Here is a 17,479-nt window from a genome sequence, read left to right on the forward strand (position 1 = left end):
CAACATTAATACATTATTAAAATCAAAACTTGTATCTGTTAATATTATTTGATGGGCCTGAGCTAACATGAACTAACAATGAATAGTATTTTTATTAACTAGCGTTAACAAATATTAACTAGTGCTGTCAAAAAAGAAATCTAATTAATCTCACATTTTTCTAAAATTAATCGCGATTAATCCCACCTAACATAAAAGTGTTTAAATATACTTTTATATTGCAATAATTTCACATTCAATCCTCAAATGTTCAAACAACATAAAGACAGTATATTTTTAATATTTCTTTAATGGCATCTTTTTTTTATGATTGAAGGCCAGCATCACTGATATTAATTCTACTGATGTCTCTATAAAATATTATTTTCCCCTGAATATTTAACCATTGACTTGTAGGATATCAGAGACCGAATCAGACAAAGTTAAGATTCGATCAGAACATCGAAACATGAGACGCTGAAATTCCACAGAGAGGCCCCAAGAAAACAGGACAACGTCGTAAATCAGATTACTAGCTCCAACTAGTCTGAAGCAAGCAAACTAACCAGCAAGCCTCTTTCACAGAATAGCTGACAACCTTGAGAAAAAAGAACACATTGATAATTCCAATTCAGGAAGGAGACTGTCAAATTCAGGGCAAGTAATCAAGACTGATGGTCAAAGAGATGGCTATCACATGGGTTCCACGCTGGAAGTCACGAGCTTCCTTAGACTGACTTCTCCCCCACATAGAAGACAGACCAAACCGAAATTCCTTTGTCTAAAGAACATGCCTTCGATCTCCATAGAACTACACAAAGACGTTCTTTTTCATATGCAAATAAAATCATCCTAAAAGGACATTTCTATGCAGAACCACATGTTATGTTTGTAACCCACATATTAGACTATCATGTTTTAATCAGATATTATGTATGTCTTTTTAATCATTATTGAATAGCTGAAGGATTCATATGCGTGTTTGGTATGTATGAGTTTGAAAAATCATGCTTTAAATGTTTCTTCCAATCAATTCTTTGTCAAATACATCATAGTCTTGTTATAGAAATCATGTTCAAAAGTATATTTTGCAAGAGCCTGTAAACTTCGAACCTCTGACTGAACAGATAACATGTTTGTTATACGGCTCGTTCAGTGAATCGCCGTAACAGTGACTCTGTTCAAATTCCCTATAAAATCATAAATGATTCCCTTTGAGCTAAATTAAACTATTTCTTTAAATTACATATTAATATTAAGTTTTTATTACGTTACAGACTGTACAGCCATTCAGCATTACAGTATAACTAAGAGCTATCAATTTTAACATTTATTAGACTTAACTTCTAATTTAAGTGAACTTCAAACAATCTTCACATGAACCCATTATAATAAATGACATTTACCTACCTGTGCCCTTCAGCAGAAATATACAGAAAATGAATAGTTACCAAACACTAAATTCTAAATCAAATATAGATGAACCCCTTAAAGCTATAAAAGTTACTTTTTTTCTTTTGTTCTTGGATTAATAGACATCACCGCAGCTGGTTATTAGTTGATTTGCCCGCTATTGCTTTAGAAGCTGCTGCTGCTGAACGTGACGCGGATCTGACATGCGTCTTATCTTCTCAAAATCTTTACCTTTTCTGACCCACTTCAGGTCTTAAAGTCTCTACTAATGTTTTAGATGAGGGAGACACTGCTGGGGTGCCTCAATATAGTTTTTTAAACCATTTCAGAGACATGTTCTTAAATGTGACGCATATATAACATATTGCATGCATGCACACAGTTTTAAGGCAGCTTTAATTGCCTTTTTGGTAACTTCATGCCTTAAATGACGGCATCACTACGACATTGCATGCACATAGTTTCTTTCGCTGTTTGATATGAAATAAACAGCGTGCGCCGGCACCTTTGTGCGTGTATTTGAAGAGCGCGTGCTGCGAGCACAGTATGTTTGACTCGCGCCTGGCACAGAGGCTAAATTAGAGCGCGCGTCTGAAACGTCTCCCATTTGATGCGATCATAAAGACGTTCTGCATCTAAATAAACACAACCCTTTTCCAAGAAAAAAAACAGTTGTGAATGGGGTGGCCAACTCTAGCCCCGCCCCTGCGTTAAATATTTTTAAGGCGTTAATCTGTAAAAATGTATCGCCTGCGTTAACGCGCTAATTTTGACACCACTAATATTAACACATTGGTAATGTTAGTCAATGCATTAACTAATGTTAACTAATTAGACCTTATTTTTAAAGCATTGCCCATTTTTTCAGCATGTGAACTAAAAAGATAACACACAAGAAGATGAGAGACATTTGTATTTCATGTTGCCTTTAACTAAATTACCCACAAACGTCAGTCATATACAGTTTGATCAATATTCTTTTTTTAATTTTAGCATTAATAAAAAAAATAAAAAAAAAACACCAAAGAAAACAAACTAAACAAAAATCCAGGAGTGAAGAAAAACATTTTTACACATATAACAAGCATGTTTTAATACTGTTTTACACAGTCAACAGAACAATATGAATCAAAGACGAAATTAAAACAAATTAATAAAAATAACCCCCCTGCACTGTCAGGAGCAGAGGAATTCATTTTCTATAATATAAACACGGCGAAACGGAAATAAAAATACAATTAAAAAAGAGAAACTGATATTGAAAAAAGTAAAAAGTGGTGAAAAACAGCTGCAAAAAAGATGCGCACATCTGTTAAAAATGCCAGCGAAAGTATGTGAGTTTGCATGTTTGCCCTTTTCGTCCGTGCCAAACGCTCACAGGATGCACAAACCCTGCCATGATTGCAGTTCAATATCTACAAAATCTGCATTTGAACAACTTACTTATATACACTGTACAACATTTAACGTCAAAATTACAGCTTTTACAAAAAACGATCCGCCCAATGGCATTCAAAATGACAGTGCAAGCTCTGAAATCAGCTCACACCAAACGTCTCAATCCTGTTCCCTTCAGGCCAATACGCCTTTCCAATCCAAAGTTGGTCCACAGTATCATGCCTCTCTCTCCTTTTCTCCCTCATTCTCATTTTGATTTATATTTTATTGATTTTCATATTCTTTACATTTTCTTTCCCTGCATCTTTTATTCAGTATTCTGTTTCAGGACTTGGCATTTCCTTCTTTCTGACTTGCCGTTATTGCTTTTGCTCTCTCGTTCCGCTCTTTTCTCTGGTTTGGGTCGGTTGAGAACCGGAGGAGGTTTTTGGACTGCATGCTACAGGCATGTGTCATTCTTGCATTGTAAGTGCCTGCGAACACACAAACATTATTGATGATATTCTGTTTATGGCTTTCTGATATGTAACCGTGATGTTTTCACAAGACAAAAAAGGGGAGAGGTAAGTGACAGAAGAGAGTTGCTCATCTAAAATGATCGGCTTTAAAAATAGTGCTATTCAGGACCCCACTAATGATTCACACAAAAGACGACGCTGCTACCAGTCTTAGGGCCTTAAATGTGACATGACAGGATTATTTTAGACAGGGCCACTGTAAGTCTGAACATATCTATTTTAGTGCAAAAAAGTCAATGCATTAAAAAAAATAAAACATTTTTGGGGGGAAGATACAGAAAACTTGTGTGCTTTTTGACTGTTTATAGAAAACTGTTTCATATTCACGTCCAGTCCACCTGTGCACACAGAAAAGATCTGTTTCAAAACCTAGTGAGCTGCCTTCTAAGGTGGCATCCGAACTGAAACGGACCCTCATAAGAGAGCGATTTGGAACGGTCTACAAAGGAAGCAACTCAACTGCCCAGTTTGATGCAAAGTGCACCCCTGCTGAAACCAGCCTAAGGTGGTTGGCTGGTCTCCCAGCCTGGCCAAGCTGGACTTTTTGGATGGTTTTAGAGGGGGTTTGGGCATTTGGGAAACATTAGCTAAACATTTGCTTGCTGGGAAAACAGTTAAACCAGTTAAAACCAGCTAAGAGCTGAAAACCCCCTTAGGCTGGTTTATTTATTTATTTTTTAGCTTAATTTGAGTCTCGAGTCACAATTGATTTCAGCAGAGTAAGATGCTAACAACAAAGAAAAATGTGTATCAAATTACACAAATATTGCATAACTTAGTCATTTTTAAACTACATTTAACTATTTTTATTGATATTTTTCAAAATGAAATATGAGTATATTTATAGTCGACACGCTCGACTTGGATCATTTTTTTCCACAATGCATTCAGGGATGTATATGTGAGTTGCTACATTATTTATGCTGTATTTTTAAAAATTACTTTCTACTTTCTAATTAATGTAGGTTTCTTTATTGTATGCAATTCTAAGTTTTGTTAATGGTTAAATAATTTAAAAAGGATTTCACTTTATAGAATTCCAAATGAAAATATTTAAACTGAATTTAAACAAAACAAATGTGTTGTTTTGTAATTACTTTAACATAGATTTGGTATTACTATTAGTAAATTATTTATTTTAATTCTTTATTGCATGTATTTATAAGTTTTGTTTTTGCATAAATAATTTAAAAAGTGTAATCACAGAAGATTTTAGTTTCTAATAAAATCATTTAATTGGCTTTGTATTTAAATTTTTTTTTTATTTCTATTACTATTAGGATTTAGTTTATTGTCATTATTGTATGTAGTTGTAAGTTTTGCTCTTGCATTAATAATCTAAAAAATGCAATTAGAAAGGATTTTATTTTATGAAATTTCAAATAAATCTATTCAAACTTACAATTAGTTTCTTAGAAGGCAGCATAATATCGTCTAGGTAGGCGGCTCACTAGGTTTTAGGACAGATCCAGATTCAAACACACAAAGGAACGAATCAGGAACGGGAAGGAACAATGAAATGCACCAGGCGATTTCTGAAAACACGTCTACAGATCATTGGTCTCCGTTCGCTATGACGCTTCTTGTTGCTTTAATCGTCTGGTCCCCACCCATGACATCACTTCCGGCCACTTCCTGTGCTTTTATATTTGAGCTGCTCATGCAGAGGGCAGCGCTGAGAGTTTGTCCTCAGTCCGAATCTGCTGCATCCGTCTGACAAACTCTGACAGTTTAGTGTCTTTTATGTGGGAAAACACGTCCTGTTAACGTCACTAACTGCGTCTGTAGTTCACGGTGGCGTATCAGACCTCAGTCTGCTGCGTATGTGGGTGCATGTGCGCGTCCTCCAAACTATCCAAGCTTCCTCCCGTCTCAGAGTCTTCAAACCCGCAGGGTGCGGAGGAAACGTCGGAGGCAGAGGAAGCATTGACAGACAGACGCTCCTCCCTGGCTGTAAAAGTGCTAAACTCCTCCCCCGCAGAGCCGAGTGGCAGCTGATGCGGAGGCAGGTATTGGCTGGGGTGAAAGTGTGGGCGGGGCTTGTGGTCCCCGCTCAGAGTGCTCTCCCTGGAGACGGGTTGATTGGCGGGTGAGGTGTCGTATTCCTCAGTGGGAAGGGGTGGAGGCAGCTGGTCCTGGGACATAAACTCCTCCTCCTGAGGAGGCGGGTAATCGCTGTCGATATCGAATCCGCCGAGATAATAGTCAGATTCTAAGGCGACGCCCACTTCACCCGTCTCATAGGTGGGGACTTCCTCGATGTCTGGCAGGCGTGTGCTCGGCAGCCAATCGGAAGTGTCCCAGTGGTATGCTGGAGAAACAGGAAACAGGAAGTTAGTAAACATCGAGCGGGCAAACAACCAAGGGGGTCCTTCGGTAGGTACATAATCATGTAGGGCTGCATGCTTGGTCATTCTGAAGGGAGGTTAACAGGTTAGACATCAGTCCTGTCCCAAACGGAGCACTTGTTTAGACTGTAGGATGTCCCATTTGCAACATAGACTCATTGGAAAAATGTGCTTCTTGCTTTTGCAAAAACGTACCTATGCATACAATTCACTGCAGTTTCCAGCACTAGTGGCAGTACAACTCAACTTTTATTCATGTTTGCACAAATTGTGATTACAGGACAGATTATTAATTATTAAAGACTTCTTTAGGTCTTTGCACAGTACAAATGTCATGACCTCAAAACATTTTTTATCATAGTGCATTTGTAAACTACACAAAAATTATTATTAATTTATTTTATTTTTGTATTTTTTCAACTTTTCTGCTCAGTCTTTGCTCATTAATATATTTTTGTGATGGAAACTTGATTAGAGTGAGAGTTACATTTTTTCTAGCTAATATTATATTTTCATCCAATGCAGCCACGATTGATTCAGGTGTGCGAGGTACTATATATAAGTTTTTCTACTTAAAGATTTTGTAGTTAATTCAATGTTACTTGCAGTTTCTTTGCAATTGTGAAATTTACTAGCAATTTCTGAGTGAAAACTGTTTCAAAATAAATTCAGTGTGATATATTTTGATGTTTGCATCACAGCTAGCTCCATTTACAGTATATGGCATTTCTGATGTAGTAAACTTGCTCAGGAGCACACCTGGTAAATTGTTGTGCTTGTGACGGAGAGGGTTTGAGTCTGTTAAACACAAGTCATGATAAAAGAGCTCAAGACTTTTAGACGAAAGCTAGCTTTTTGTTAAACACATTGCATTACATCAAATACACAAAATAATGTTATTTTTAGCAACTTCATATGACCCCTTTAAAATGAAAAAAATAAAAAACCTGAAAGAAAATAAACCTTATTTAACCTAATTTAACTGCCAATGAGATGAAACTAACTGCCAATGCAAAATATCTCATTTTCATTTAGTTTCAAATGAAATTATATACTAAATAACTAAAAATGAAATATAACTGATTAAAAACTACATACACATATTAAAATAAATAAATAAATAAAATTAACAAACAAAACAAAATTACAATAAACATAAAATATATTGGTAATATTGGTAAAAACTATGATAGGAACTCAATGAGACTAATATAACTGGACATTTCATTTCCAAACTGCCTCAATTCATACAACAACCAACATAAAACATTACCACAATCATGTTCATCTGTTTTGGATAAAATTGAACACGATTTTATTGTCACTCTCTAGATATTTCACTTTGAAAATGTTTCGGAAACTGCAGGAAGCAACTAATATAAATTTTCAGAAATGTGGCCACAGGCATGTTTTTCAAATGAGTCTTGGCTGCTCATTTGTGATCCACTTTATTTTTTGGGACAGAAACATTACACTGAGCATCTCCACATGCAGGTCTTGCTGTAGTGAGTGGACATGCCTGCAAGGTGATCGAAGCACAAGAGGTCAAGGTTCAGAGGTCAGTGACACATTGTTGACACAAGCGAAACACAGTCATCAAAAAATGCAAACCAAAATAAATGAGTGAGGATTGCATGCAGCGATGCATGAAAACACAGAAGCGCAGGGACGCACACGCACACAAACACACACACTGTACACGGCCTAATCCTCGCTATCAGAAAACATCAATATCAAATAAAAGAAAAACACAAAGTCAGCAATGGAAGCACTGCGGGGGAAGAGACAGACTAGAAAGAGAGGAAAGAGGTGACGGAGGACTGCAGGTACTCTGGTGTGTGTGTGTGTGTGTGTGAGCGCGTGTCGACAAAGAGCATCTCGCTGCTGGATGATGTGACATTTCCCAGAATGCAATAGCTCAGTTTGTCAGCAATACGGAAAGGGAGAGCGAGAGAGGGAGGAATAGACAGAGAACAAAGTCTGAAAAGGAAGGCGGGCAAGAACTCCGGGAGATTTAGCTGAACAAAGCAGGAGGAGAGAGAGAACGTGAATCACCTCTGTTGAAGTTTTGACCTTGATCCATAACGGACACTGGCAGGCAGAAAAGAAGCAGGAAGACAGAGAGAGAGAGACAGATTTGTGGGTCAGCACCAAACCCATCCTAACTCTGTGTTTGTCTACAAACACCATATGCAAATGCACTAACATCGCATGAAGATATGTTATTGAAATTATACTTGACATTTATCTCTGTGAAAAGCACTCGTGTTTGTGGTTTTCTGTGTGTTTTGTGATATATCGGTGCATCTGACACCCTTACAAAAATTAAACATGGTTTCTATTTTTTTCTTGAATGAATAAATATAAAATAAACATTAATTGAAGCTACATATACATATTAAAAAGTAACTAACAATGGCAAAAACACAACTAAAATGTTAACTAAAAATAAAAAAGTGGTTTCTTTTTTAGTTTAATTAATAAAATCGCTCAAACTAAAATAAATAAAGCTGCACAGAAATATTCAAAAAGCAACTAACAATGACAACAATACATAAAATTACTAAAATTTCAATTAAAAATGAAATGTGATTTCTTTTTAGTTTGAATGAAATTACTAAAACTAAGCAAATAAATAAATAAATAGCTACACAGAAATATAAAAAAACAATGACAAAAGCACATGAATTACTAAAATAAAAATTAAATGTGGTTTCTTTTTAGTTTGAATTACTGAAATTAGTACAACTAAAATAAATAAAGCTACATAGAAAGAACAACAAGTGCAAAACAATACCAAATTAAGGTTTCTTTTTAGCTTGAATTTCTAAAATCACTATAACAAATAAATATAAATTAAAGCTACATAAAAAAAACATTAAAAAGGCAACTAACAAGTGCAAAGCAAAATTACCAAAACTTAAATTACTAAATTAAACATGGTCAGTTTTTAGTGAATTACTGAAATTACTTGAATTACTGAAATTACTAAAACTAAAGCCGGGCTCACACTGTGCGATTTTTAATAGTCTTTTGCGATTGCTGCTTGTCACACTGTACGACCATGATCCCCATGTCAGACTGTAGGATCTCAGTTGTCTTAATGTCAGACTGTACGACAGTCAAGACGCGATAAAAACGGACGTACCTTTTTTTTTTTTACAAAAACGGACGTACTCAAGAAGACTTGTCCGGAGTTTTACGTCATCAATACGTGACCCGCGTTGTCTCGCTATAATGGTAGCTAGCAAACAACAGCAACGTGTAGCGTTAGTTTTACTAATTACATGCCTTGATGTAAAAAAAAACAACGAAAAAGACGACGTGTGTGGAGCAAGTCATGGCCGTGCAAAAGAGGACTTTATGGACTTCCAGTTCTACAGAGCGAACTGAAGGTAATTTTGTTATTCGAGTTTAAACATCCTGCCCCTTAATAAATAAAATTTAAGTAAACTTTACTTTGTACATATATTGTTTTTACAAATAATGAATGGTTTGAAGTTGTCGCGCTAATTGCGTCATCAAGTTCAGTGCTCCTATTGGTTCTTGGTTTGACGGTCGTCGTAGGAGATGTCACACTGCAGGAAACTTGAGGAAAGTGTCTGAAATCTTCTGACACTGCCAGAATTTAATCGGAGGGAAAAATTGATCGCAACGGCCATTAATCGGCTGTCGGTGAACATGTCTGTCGGCTGTCGGTGAACATGTCTGTTGGCTGTCGGTGAACATGTCCGTATTATCTGTATTTGAACGTGTTTAATGTTAATGTTAACTGTTTACACCAAGGGTCTGAGGGTAACGCAATTTCAATTCTCTGTATGTATGTGCTGTACATGTGGAAGAATTGACAATAAAGCAGACTTGACTTGATGTCAAACCAGCGATCTAGACAACCGATTTTAGCCTAGGATTATAGGAATCTTTTAGGATTTTAGGATTTTCAAAATTTGTCTCAGACGACCAAATTGTGGCCAAAATCGCACAGTGTGAGCCGGGCTTAAAATAAAGCCACATAGAGATAGTAAAAAGCTACTTACGCTGTTTATTGTCACTATTCATTTTTTTTTTTTTTTTTGCAATAACTGCAGTAACTAGTATATTAGGGAGATTATGAATACCATGGTCAATATTTGTAAGGGTAAGAGATAACGTAGAGTGAAAACAGAAAGAGAGAGAATGGTGCTCTAAAAATGTGTACATTCCTTCCCAGCTTATTAAAGTGCTCATGTTTGATCTTCATCGGTGAGTTTGATTGACTGTGATTAAGCTCACAGCTCACATGTCATTTAAATGTGGACCAAGAGAAGTAAGTGTGAGTCTGTAGTCCATTACTGCGAAAATCACTCACACACACACACACACACACAAATTAGATTTACATCATTAGAACAAAAACTTCTGGACTAAATATGAATATCAGTTTACAGACTGTGTACAGTATATCCACTAAATATGAAAATAGCACTAGGTGTATAATTTGTCACTGTGAGCTGGTTTTTAAGGTGCCTTAAGTATTTTTGTCCACTTCAAAGCAGTGCTGTTATTGTGAAATAAAACTAAAATTATAAAAATGTAAAAACTAAAAAAATAAACTCTAAAATAAAATACTAGATAAAACGAAACAGATGAAAAATTATAAAAAATTTAATAATTTTAATTTGAAGTACTAAAATTACTAAAACTGAAATATAATTTATAGCTATAATGAAATATAAAAAACTAAAAACACAAAATTACAAAAACTAAAAACTAATTCTAAATAATAAATACTATAATAGTACATAAATAATACTACAATTACGAGCAAATTACACCTCAAGAAATGAGCAGTATGGGAATAGTAATGCTAACAGATCTTTGTATTGGCCAATGAAACTAAAAATACTGCATTTAAAATATACAAGAGTACTCTGACAAAATGAAGGAATGGTTTAAAAATATGTAAATATGAACTAGTTTTGAGATGTCCCGGCGTGAACTAGTTTCAATATTCAGAAGTTTGTTAGATTTACAACCTCTAAATCAAAGGACAAGTGGAAAAACTCAAACAAGCTCATCAGCCTACATTACTTTAGCATGTCTAGCTTTGAAGATATACTTGAAAAGATTTTTTTTACAACTTCAAACGTGTGTGTGTATGTGTGTGTGTGTTTGCAAGATTTGTGTTCTTCCGTTCTGGGTAATATATGATCTGGGGATGTGTTTGTAGGTGTGAGTTCATCAGCGAAAATATTTGAGCAGGGACTTGTGTGTGTGTGTGTGTGTGTGTGTGTGTATTTGCTGGATCATCTTGCTGACTGGGGTGACGTTTCTTCTCATGAGTAATGCTCTCTCTCTCTCTCTCTCACACACACACACACACACACGCGCGCACACACACACACACACTTAGTATTTAATCATGTAAAGTTACTTCTGTAGTGTACTTAACTATGGTTTGGGGAAGAAATGAGAAGAACAAAGCTAAATCCGACAAAACCCTTTGAGAATGCATTCAACCAAAATAACAAAAAACAAAAAACAATATAGAAATAAAAAAAATTTAATGTAAAATTATAATGACTATAGACTAAAAGTTCAAAAGGTTTTCTTTTAAGGGATAGGTTGTGTAATCATTGTAATAATTTTCATATTAAAAAGAAGGTTGTAAATTTAAACTAATTTTGGATGATTATGAAAAAATTAATTCTATATTAAAAAAAATTACATATGTGAAATGGACATCAAATAAAATTTTCATTATCTTTGCTTGAGGGCTTATCATATCAAATTGAATATTAATCATGAATACTTCAAATGATTAATCTGCATAAAATGAGATTAATTATTTAATTGAGCGACAGCCCTAATATAAGTCTATGGTCCACATGTTGACTTAAGTGTGTATGTGTGTCAATATAAAGAAAGAGAGTGTGTTTAAAGGTTTGTGCATGAGTCTTCAAGCACTTTTAAGGAAGATGCTTCAGAGTCCAGCGGTGGGAAAGAGTACCTTCATTCTCAATCGTGTCGACTGCATCATTGACCAGCCGAATTACCGTCACTATGGAAGCTTGGAAAGAGAAAGCAATGAAGACCAGTCAGAAACTTTCACACACTCACGCACACACGCGCACACACACGCGCACACACACGCGCACACACACACACACACACACACACACGCGCACACACACACACACACACACACACACACACACACGCACGCACACACACACGCGCACACACGCGCACACACACACACACACACACACACACACACGCGCACACGCACGCGCACACACACACGCACACACACACGCACACACACACGCACACACACGCGCGCACACACACACACACACACACACACCCCACAAGAACCAAACCAAGAAGAATCAACTCCACAATTTCAGTAACGCTGTTGGTCCACTGCAGAAGCTTCTGTGGCCTGATTGGCTGCGAATGAATTTAGCTGTGACCAATGAAAGGCAAGCATGACATCATTCCAGCGAATCTGAGGAGAGATGGTGATGATGTGACCAACACACACACACCTGCTGCGTTCAAATCTTTGAATGAGTGTGAATTGGGATGAGTGTGAATTAAAGTCACTACGATGTTATATTTAACGGAAATGCTGGATTTCTTTGCACTGTCAATTAAAGAATGGGTCGAGACCAACTGACAAACGGTTTGGTCTACTTAAGCAGCTAGTCTTTTAATACAAGGTCATTTGATAAAGGGTGAGTTTCTAAAGCATAGCATCCAACAACAGCTGCGTGTTCGACAATTTAATATTTCAATGTTTGCATAAATTATATACTTTATATTAGTTTAATTTAATTAATTAACTATTGAAATATTAGCTATGCATGTCTAAGTGAAATGTTTCAATTATTAATTATTGCTATTTATTATTTTTTAAAATAATAAAATTCTTTAATTTATTTACATGTTTTAATTTTCCTAGTATAATTATTTAGTGTGGTTAGCCTGAGATTTTAAGCAGTAATTAAAATCAGTTTGTATAACTTTTTAAAACATGCATGCTTAAGTGAGATATTTATTAATATTTTTTATTAATTTTACAATATTAAAATATTAATGTACATATGTTCTAATTATCAGTCTTATTATTTATGATTATTTGGTGCATATATATATTAAAGTGTAATGAACAATTTGGCACATTGATTATTAGACACTTTAACAAACAAAAATAATCTTTATCTGTATTGTTAGTAATAAAAACATTCATACATGCATATATTAAAGACTTTTAAAAATTGGTATTAATTATAATACATCATAATAATGAATGTTAATTACAGAATTAGTTTGTTTGCATTTTTGTCCTGTTGATAAAGTAATAAATCTCAACAGAAAATACTTTCACCGTTTATAAGGCAACAGGTCTGTGTTAAAAACTACAACTCTCGCGATTATCTGTTGCAGATTTGAGATTCATTCATGTCTCATGGCTTAAAGTTCAATATTAAGGTATTAAATGATAAATAATAAATAAATGAGCAAACATGAAGAATCAATTGTAAACATATTTTGCTATATTAAAGTTAAAAAAAGAAAAGGAGTATAAAGTCAAGGACTTGAAAGCAGCAACACACACACACACACACACACACACACACAAACACACACACACACACACACACAAACACCTCCCTCAAAAAAAAACAAACAAAAAAAAAAATTCTTAAAATATTTACTAAATTTACAAATTGGAAATGAGGATGACTGCATGAAGAGTCCTGAGGAAAGACGCATGTTGTTTTATCCTTTCACGATTAGCAGGAGCAACACACACACACACACTTACCGTTATCATCACAGGAATCAGACTGAAAGGAGCTCAGCGACTGGACCTCAGAGTTGCTACCCTTGTTACTGCCAGAGAAACATGTGACCTCCTCCAGAAAATCCACTTGCCCTGAACACAAAGATCAGGACGTCAACCAATCACAGCTTAACTTACAGTAAACACACACACACATGTGTTTTGTGCATCACAGCTGTGGGCGAATCTCCATGCCATTCTGTATCCGAGAAGCGCTCTCTCTTTGATGTTTGCCTTTAATTCCTTTCTTTTCCCGGACATTTTTCCTTTGATCTTTCCTTTAATGGTGTCACAGAAACGGCTGCATATAACAGCTGCGTATAATTGTCTCGATTCGTATTTCACAGGTGGAGATTTTTAAGACCTAAAGAGGTTTTGAACGGAGGACACTGCAAACCACAAGAAAATGAAAAATGAAGTAATTATAGGCGGTAAAAAGCCTCGGAGGACTCAGATGGGGGAGAATTTAATACCAGAGGGAAAATGGCTTTTGACATCAGCTTCTCCACTTAAATGGACCGCGTATACATACTTCCATAACCGCTCTCCTCTCAGAATTTATCGATGTGAAGATTTATATCCAGTCTTTTAAAGGAAATGTATTTTTTTTCCCTTTGTTTTGTCTCTCAAAAGCACTCCTGTTGGCTATTCACAGATCGCCTGATGCATAAAACTTACAAAAATTGCACGAGATGTATGAAAATGCCAATTATAATCTGATTATTGGTCCTTGAGGAAATGAAGTCGTGTTTAAGATCCCAGGCTGCTACAATGAGAGTCAATGCAAAAGTTTGGGGTCAGTAACATTTTTGTTTTTTTTTTAAAGAAATTCATACTTTTATATAGCTAGGACACATTAAATTGATGAAAAGTGACAGGATACACATTTATAAAGTTTAAAAAAAGCTTATTTTTTGATAAATCTTGAAGAAAACCATTTAAGATTGGAGTAATGGCTGCTGAAAATTCATCATTGCATCAGAGGAATAAATTACTTTTTAAAATGTATTACAATAAAAAGGTAATTTTAAATTAAAATATTTTTCCCCTCACAATATTGCTGATGCTTTGGAGCAAGTAACCTATGCAATCCTGAGATCTACAGTCTCTTTCATAGCCTGACGTTGGGTTTACACACTCCTAAACATCATTACGTGTTGGCCAGACGGTCTCTTTCTGTCTAAGTGGGCGGCTCTCTTAGTCTGAATAAGTTGTCAAGTGTACAGAGGTTTGCCTACACAACACAAGCACAAATGAATTATGTTTTTTGCAAAGATAAAATTTGGTTAATTCCAAATAAATTTATTTCCCAAGAACAGGAGAGATTCTGAGATACACAGATTCACTCTGTCATCAGTTGTAGATTATACTCTTAAAAATAAAGGTGCTTCACAATGCCATAGAAGAACCTTTAACTTCTGAAGAACCTTTCTGTTTCACAAAAGGTTCTTTGTGGTGAAAGAAGGTTCTTCAGATAATAAAAATGTAAGAAAGAGATGGATCTTTAAAGAACCTTTGACTGAATGGTTCTTTGTGGAACCAAAAATGGTTCTTCTATGGCATCGCTTGAAGAACCTTTTGAAGCACCTTTATTTTTAAGAGTGCAACGAGCTTATCTTCAGAGGAAATATTCCGAAATACATCTGCTGTAAGTAACCTTGGATAGGAAAACATGAAAACAAAAGAAAAACAAAACAACAAAAAACAAAGAAAACAAAAAAACAAACAAAAATCAACAGAAAAAACAGAAAATAAAATAAAGAGTACATTCTAAAGAAAATACAAAAAAGAAACTGCCATGTGAAATTATAATTTACATTTTTTTCTAAATTTTTGTTTCTTTTGGAATTCCAAATTCTTGGAATCGCAAGATGCAAACTCAGAATTCAGACCTTTTTTGTATTTTATTTTTGAAGAGTTTACATCTCACAATTCTCTCAGAGTATATCTCTCTCTTAACTCTGAGTTTATATATCTCATAATTCTGAGTATCTCACAATTCTGAGTTTACAGTATATATCTCATAATTCTGAGTATCTCACAATTCTGAGTTTACAGTATATATCTCATAATTCTGAGTTTATATATCTAACAATTCTGAGTATCTCACAATTCTGAGTTTACAGTATATATCTCATAATTCTGAGTATCTCACAATTCTGAGTTTACAGTATATATCTCATAATTCTGAGTATCTCACAATTCTGAGTTTACAGTATATATCTCATAATTCTGAGTTTATGTATTTCATAATTCTGAGTTTACATCTCTTATAATTCTGAGTTTGTATCTCACAATTGAGTTTGTGTCTCTCATAATTATGAGTTTATATCTTATAATTCTGAGTTTATATATCTCATAATTCTGATTTTATGTCTCACAATTATAAGTTTATATCTCTCACAATTTAGACAGGTCTTTTTCCACATTCTCAGTGCTGATTTGGGGGGGGGGGGGGATCAAATAAGACTATTTTGTGGAGTGGATTTTAACATGATGAAATGGATTATTCAGATCTGAGAACACTACTCTTATGTGGAGAATCAACAACTGGCAGACGATCTGAATGAGTTCTACAGCAGGTTTGAAAAAACACCATTCACATCTCCTGCAACCCCCCTCTCCCCCACACCTGAACTGCAGATAAGAGAAGATGACGTGCGCCAGGTCTTCAAAAAGAACAAGAGAAGGAAGGCACCAGGTCCAGACTGTCTGAAATCCTGTGCTGACCAGCTGGCCCCCATCTTCACACAGATCTTCAACAGATCACTGGAGCGGTGTGAAGTCCCCTCATGCTTCAAACGCTCCACCATAATCCCCATCCCAAAGAAACCCAAGATAACAGGACTTAACGACTACAGAACTGTGGCTCTAACATCTGTGGTCATGAAGTCATTTGAAAAACTGGTTTTGGCTTATCTGAAGGACATCACTGGACCCTTACTGGACCCCCTGCAGTTTGTCTACAGAGAAAACAGGTCTGTGGATGATGCAGTCAACATGGGACTGCACTTCACCCTGCAGCATCTGGACAGACCAGGGACTTATGTGAGGATCCTGTTTGTGGACTTCAGCTCGGCCTTTAACACTATCATTCCAAACCTCCTCCTGCCCAAACTAACTCAGCTTTCCCTGCCCACCTCTGTCTGTCAGTGGATCAACAGCTTCCCGACAGACAGGCAGCAGCTAGTGAGGCTGGGAAAATACACATCCAGCACCCGCACCATCAGCACAGGAGCTCCTCAGGGCTGTGTTCTCTCCCCATTGCTCTTTTCTCTCTACACCAACAACTGCACATCTAAAAGACCCCTCTGTCAAGCTCCTGAAGTTAGCAGACGACACCACAGTCATTGGCCTCATTCAGGATGGTGACGAATCTGCTTACAGACAGGAGGTTAAGGAGCTGGCTGTATGGAGCAGTCTCAACAACCTGGAGCTTAACACGCTCAAATCTGTGGAGATGATCATTGACTTCAGGCGAAACCCCCCTGCACTCCGCCCACTCACCATCATGAACAGAACTGTGACTACAGTGGAGTCATTCAGATTTCTGGGCACCACCATCTCTCAGGACCTGAAGTGGGACAATCACATTGACTCTATTGTGAAAAAGGCCCAGCAGAGGTTGTACTTCCTTCGCCAGCTGAGGAAGTTCAACCTGCCACAGGAGCTGCTGAAACAGTTCTACTCTGCCATCATTGAATCCATCCTCTGCACTTCAATAACTGTCTGGTTCAGCTCAGCTACCAAATCTGACCTCAGAAGACTACGGAGGGTAGTCCGGACTGCTGAGCGAATCATTGGTACAACCCTCCCCAATCTCCAAGAACTGTACTTATCCAGAGTGAGCAAAATGGCTGGCAAAATCACTCTGGACCCCTCACATCCAGCACTCCCTCTTTAAATTGTTGCCGTCTGGTTGATGCTACAGAGCTCTGAGCACCAGAACAGCCAGATATAGGAACAGTTTCTTCCCTCAGGCAATCCAT

General features: G+C 36.3%; 1 protein-coding gene across 1 annotated transcript in view; it reads right to left on the reverse strand.

Annotated features, from left to right (window-relative positions):
- Positions 1-2,365: 2,365 nt before the first annotated feature.
- LOC306854200 (protocadherin Fat 3-like) overlaps positions 2,366-17,479 on the reverse strand; it is a gene marked incomplete at its 5' end in the record, with an annotated part of 90,891 nt that continues 75,777 nt past the window's right edge. The window contains 2 exons of the mRNA XM_079392025.1: positions 2,366-5,619; positions 13,473-13,583. Of these exons, the coding sequence (XP_079248151.1) occupies positions 5,111-5,619; positions 13,473-13,583 (620 nt within the window). The 3' untranslated portion in view covers positions 2,366-5,110. The remainder of the gene's footprint in view (positions 5,620-13,472; positions 13,584-17,479) is intronic.

Source organism: Barbus barbus (assembly GCF_936440315.1).
Source record: "Barbus barbus genome assembly, chromosome: 34".
Taxonomy (NCBI): domain Eukaryota; kingdom Metazoa; phylum Chordata; class Actinopteri; order Cypriniformes; family Cyprinidae; genus Barbus; species Barbus barbus.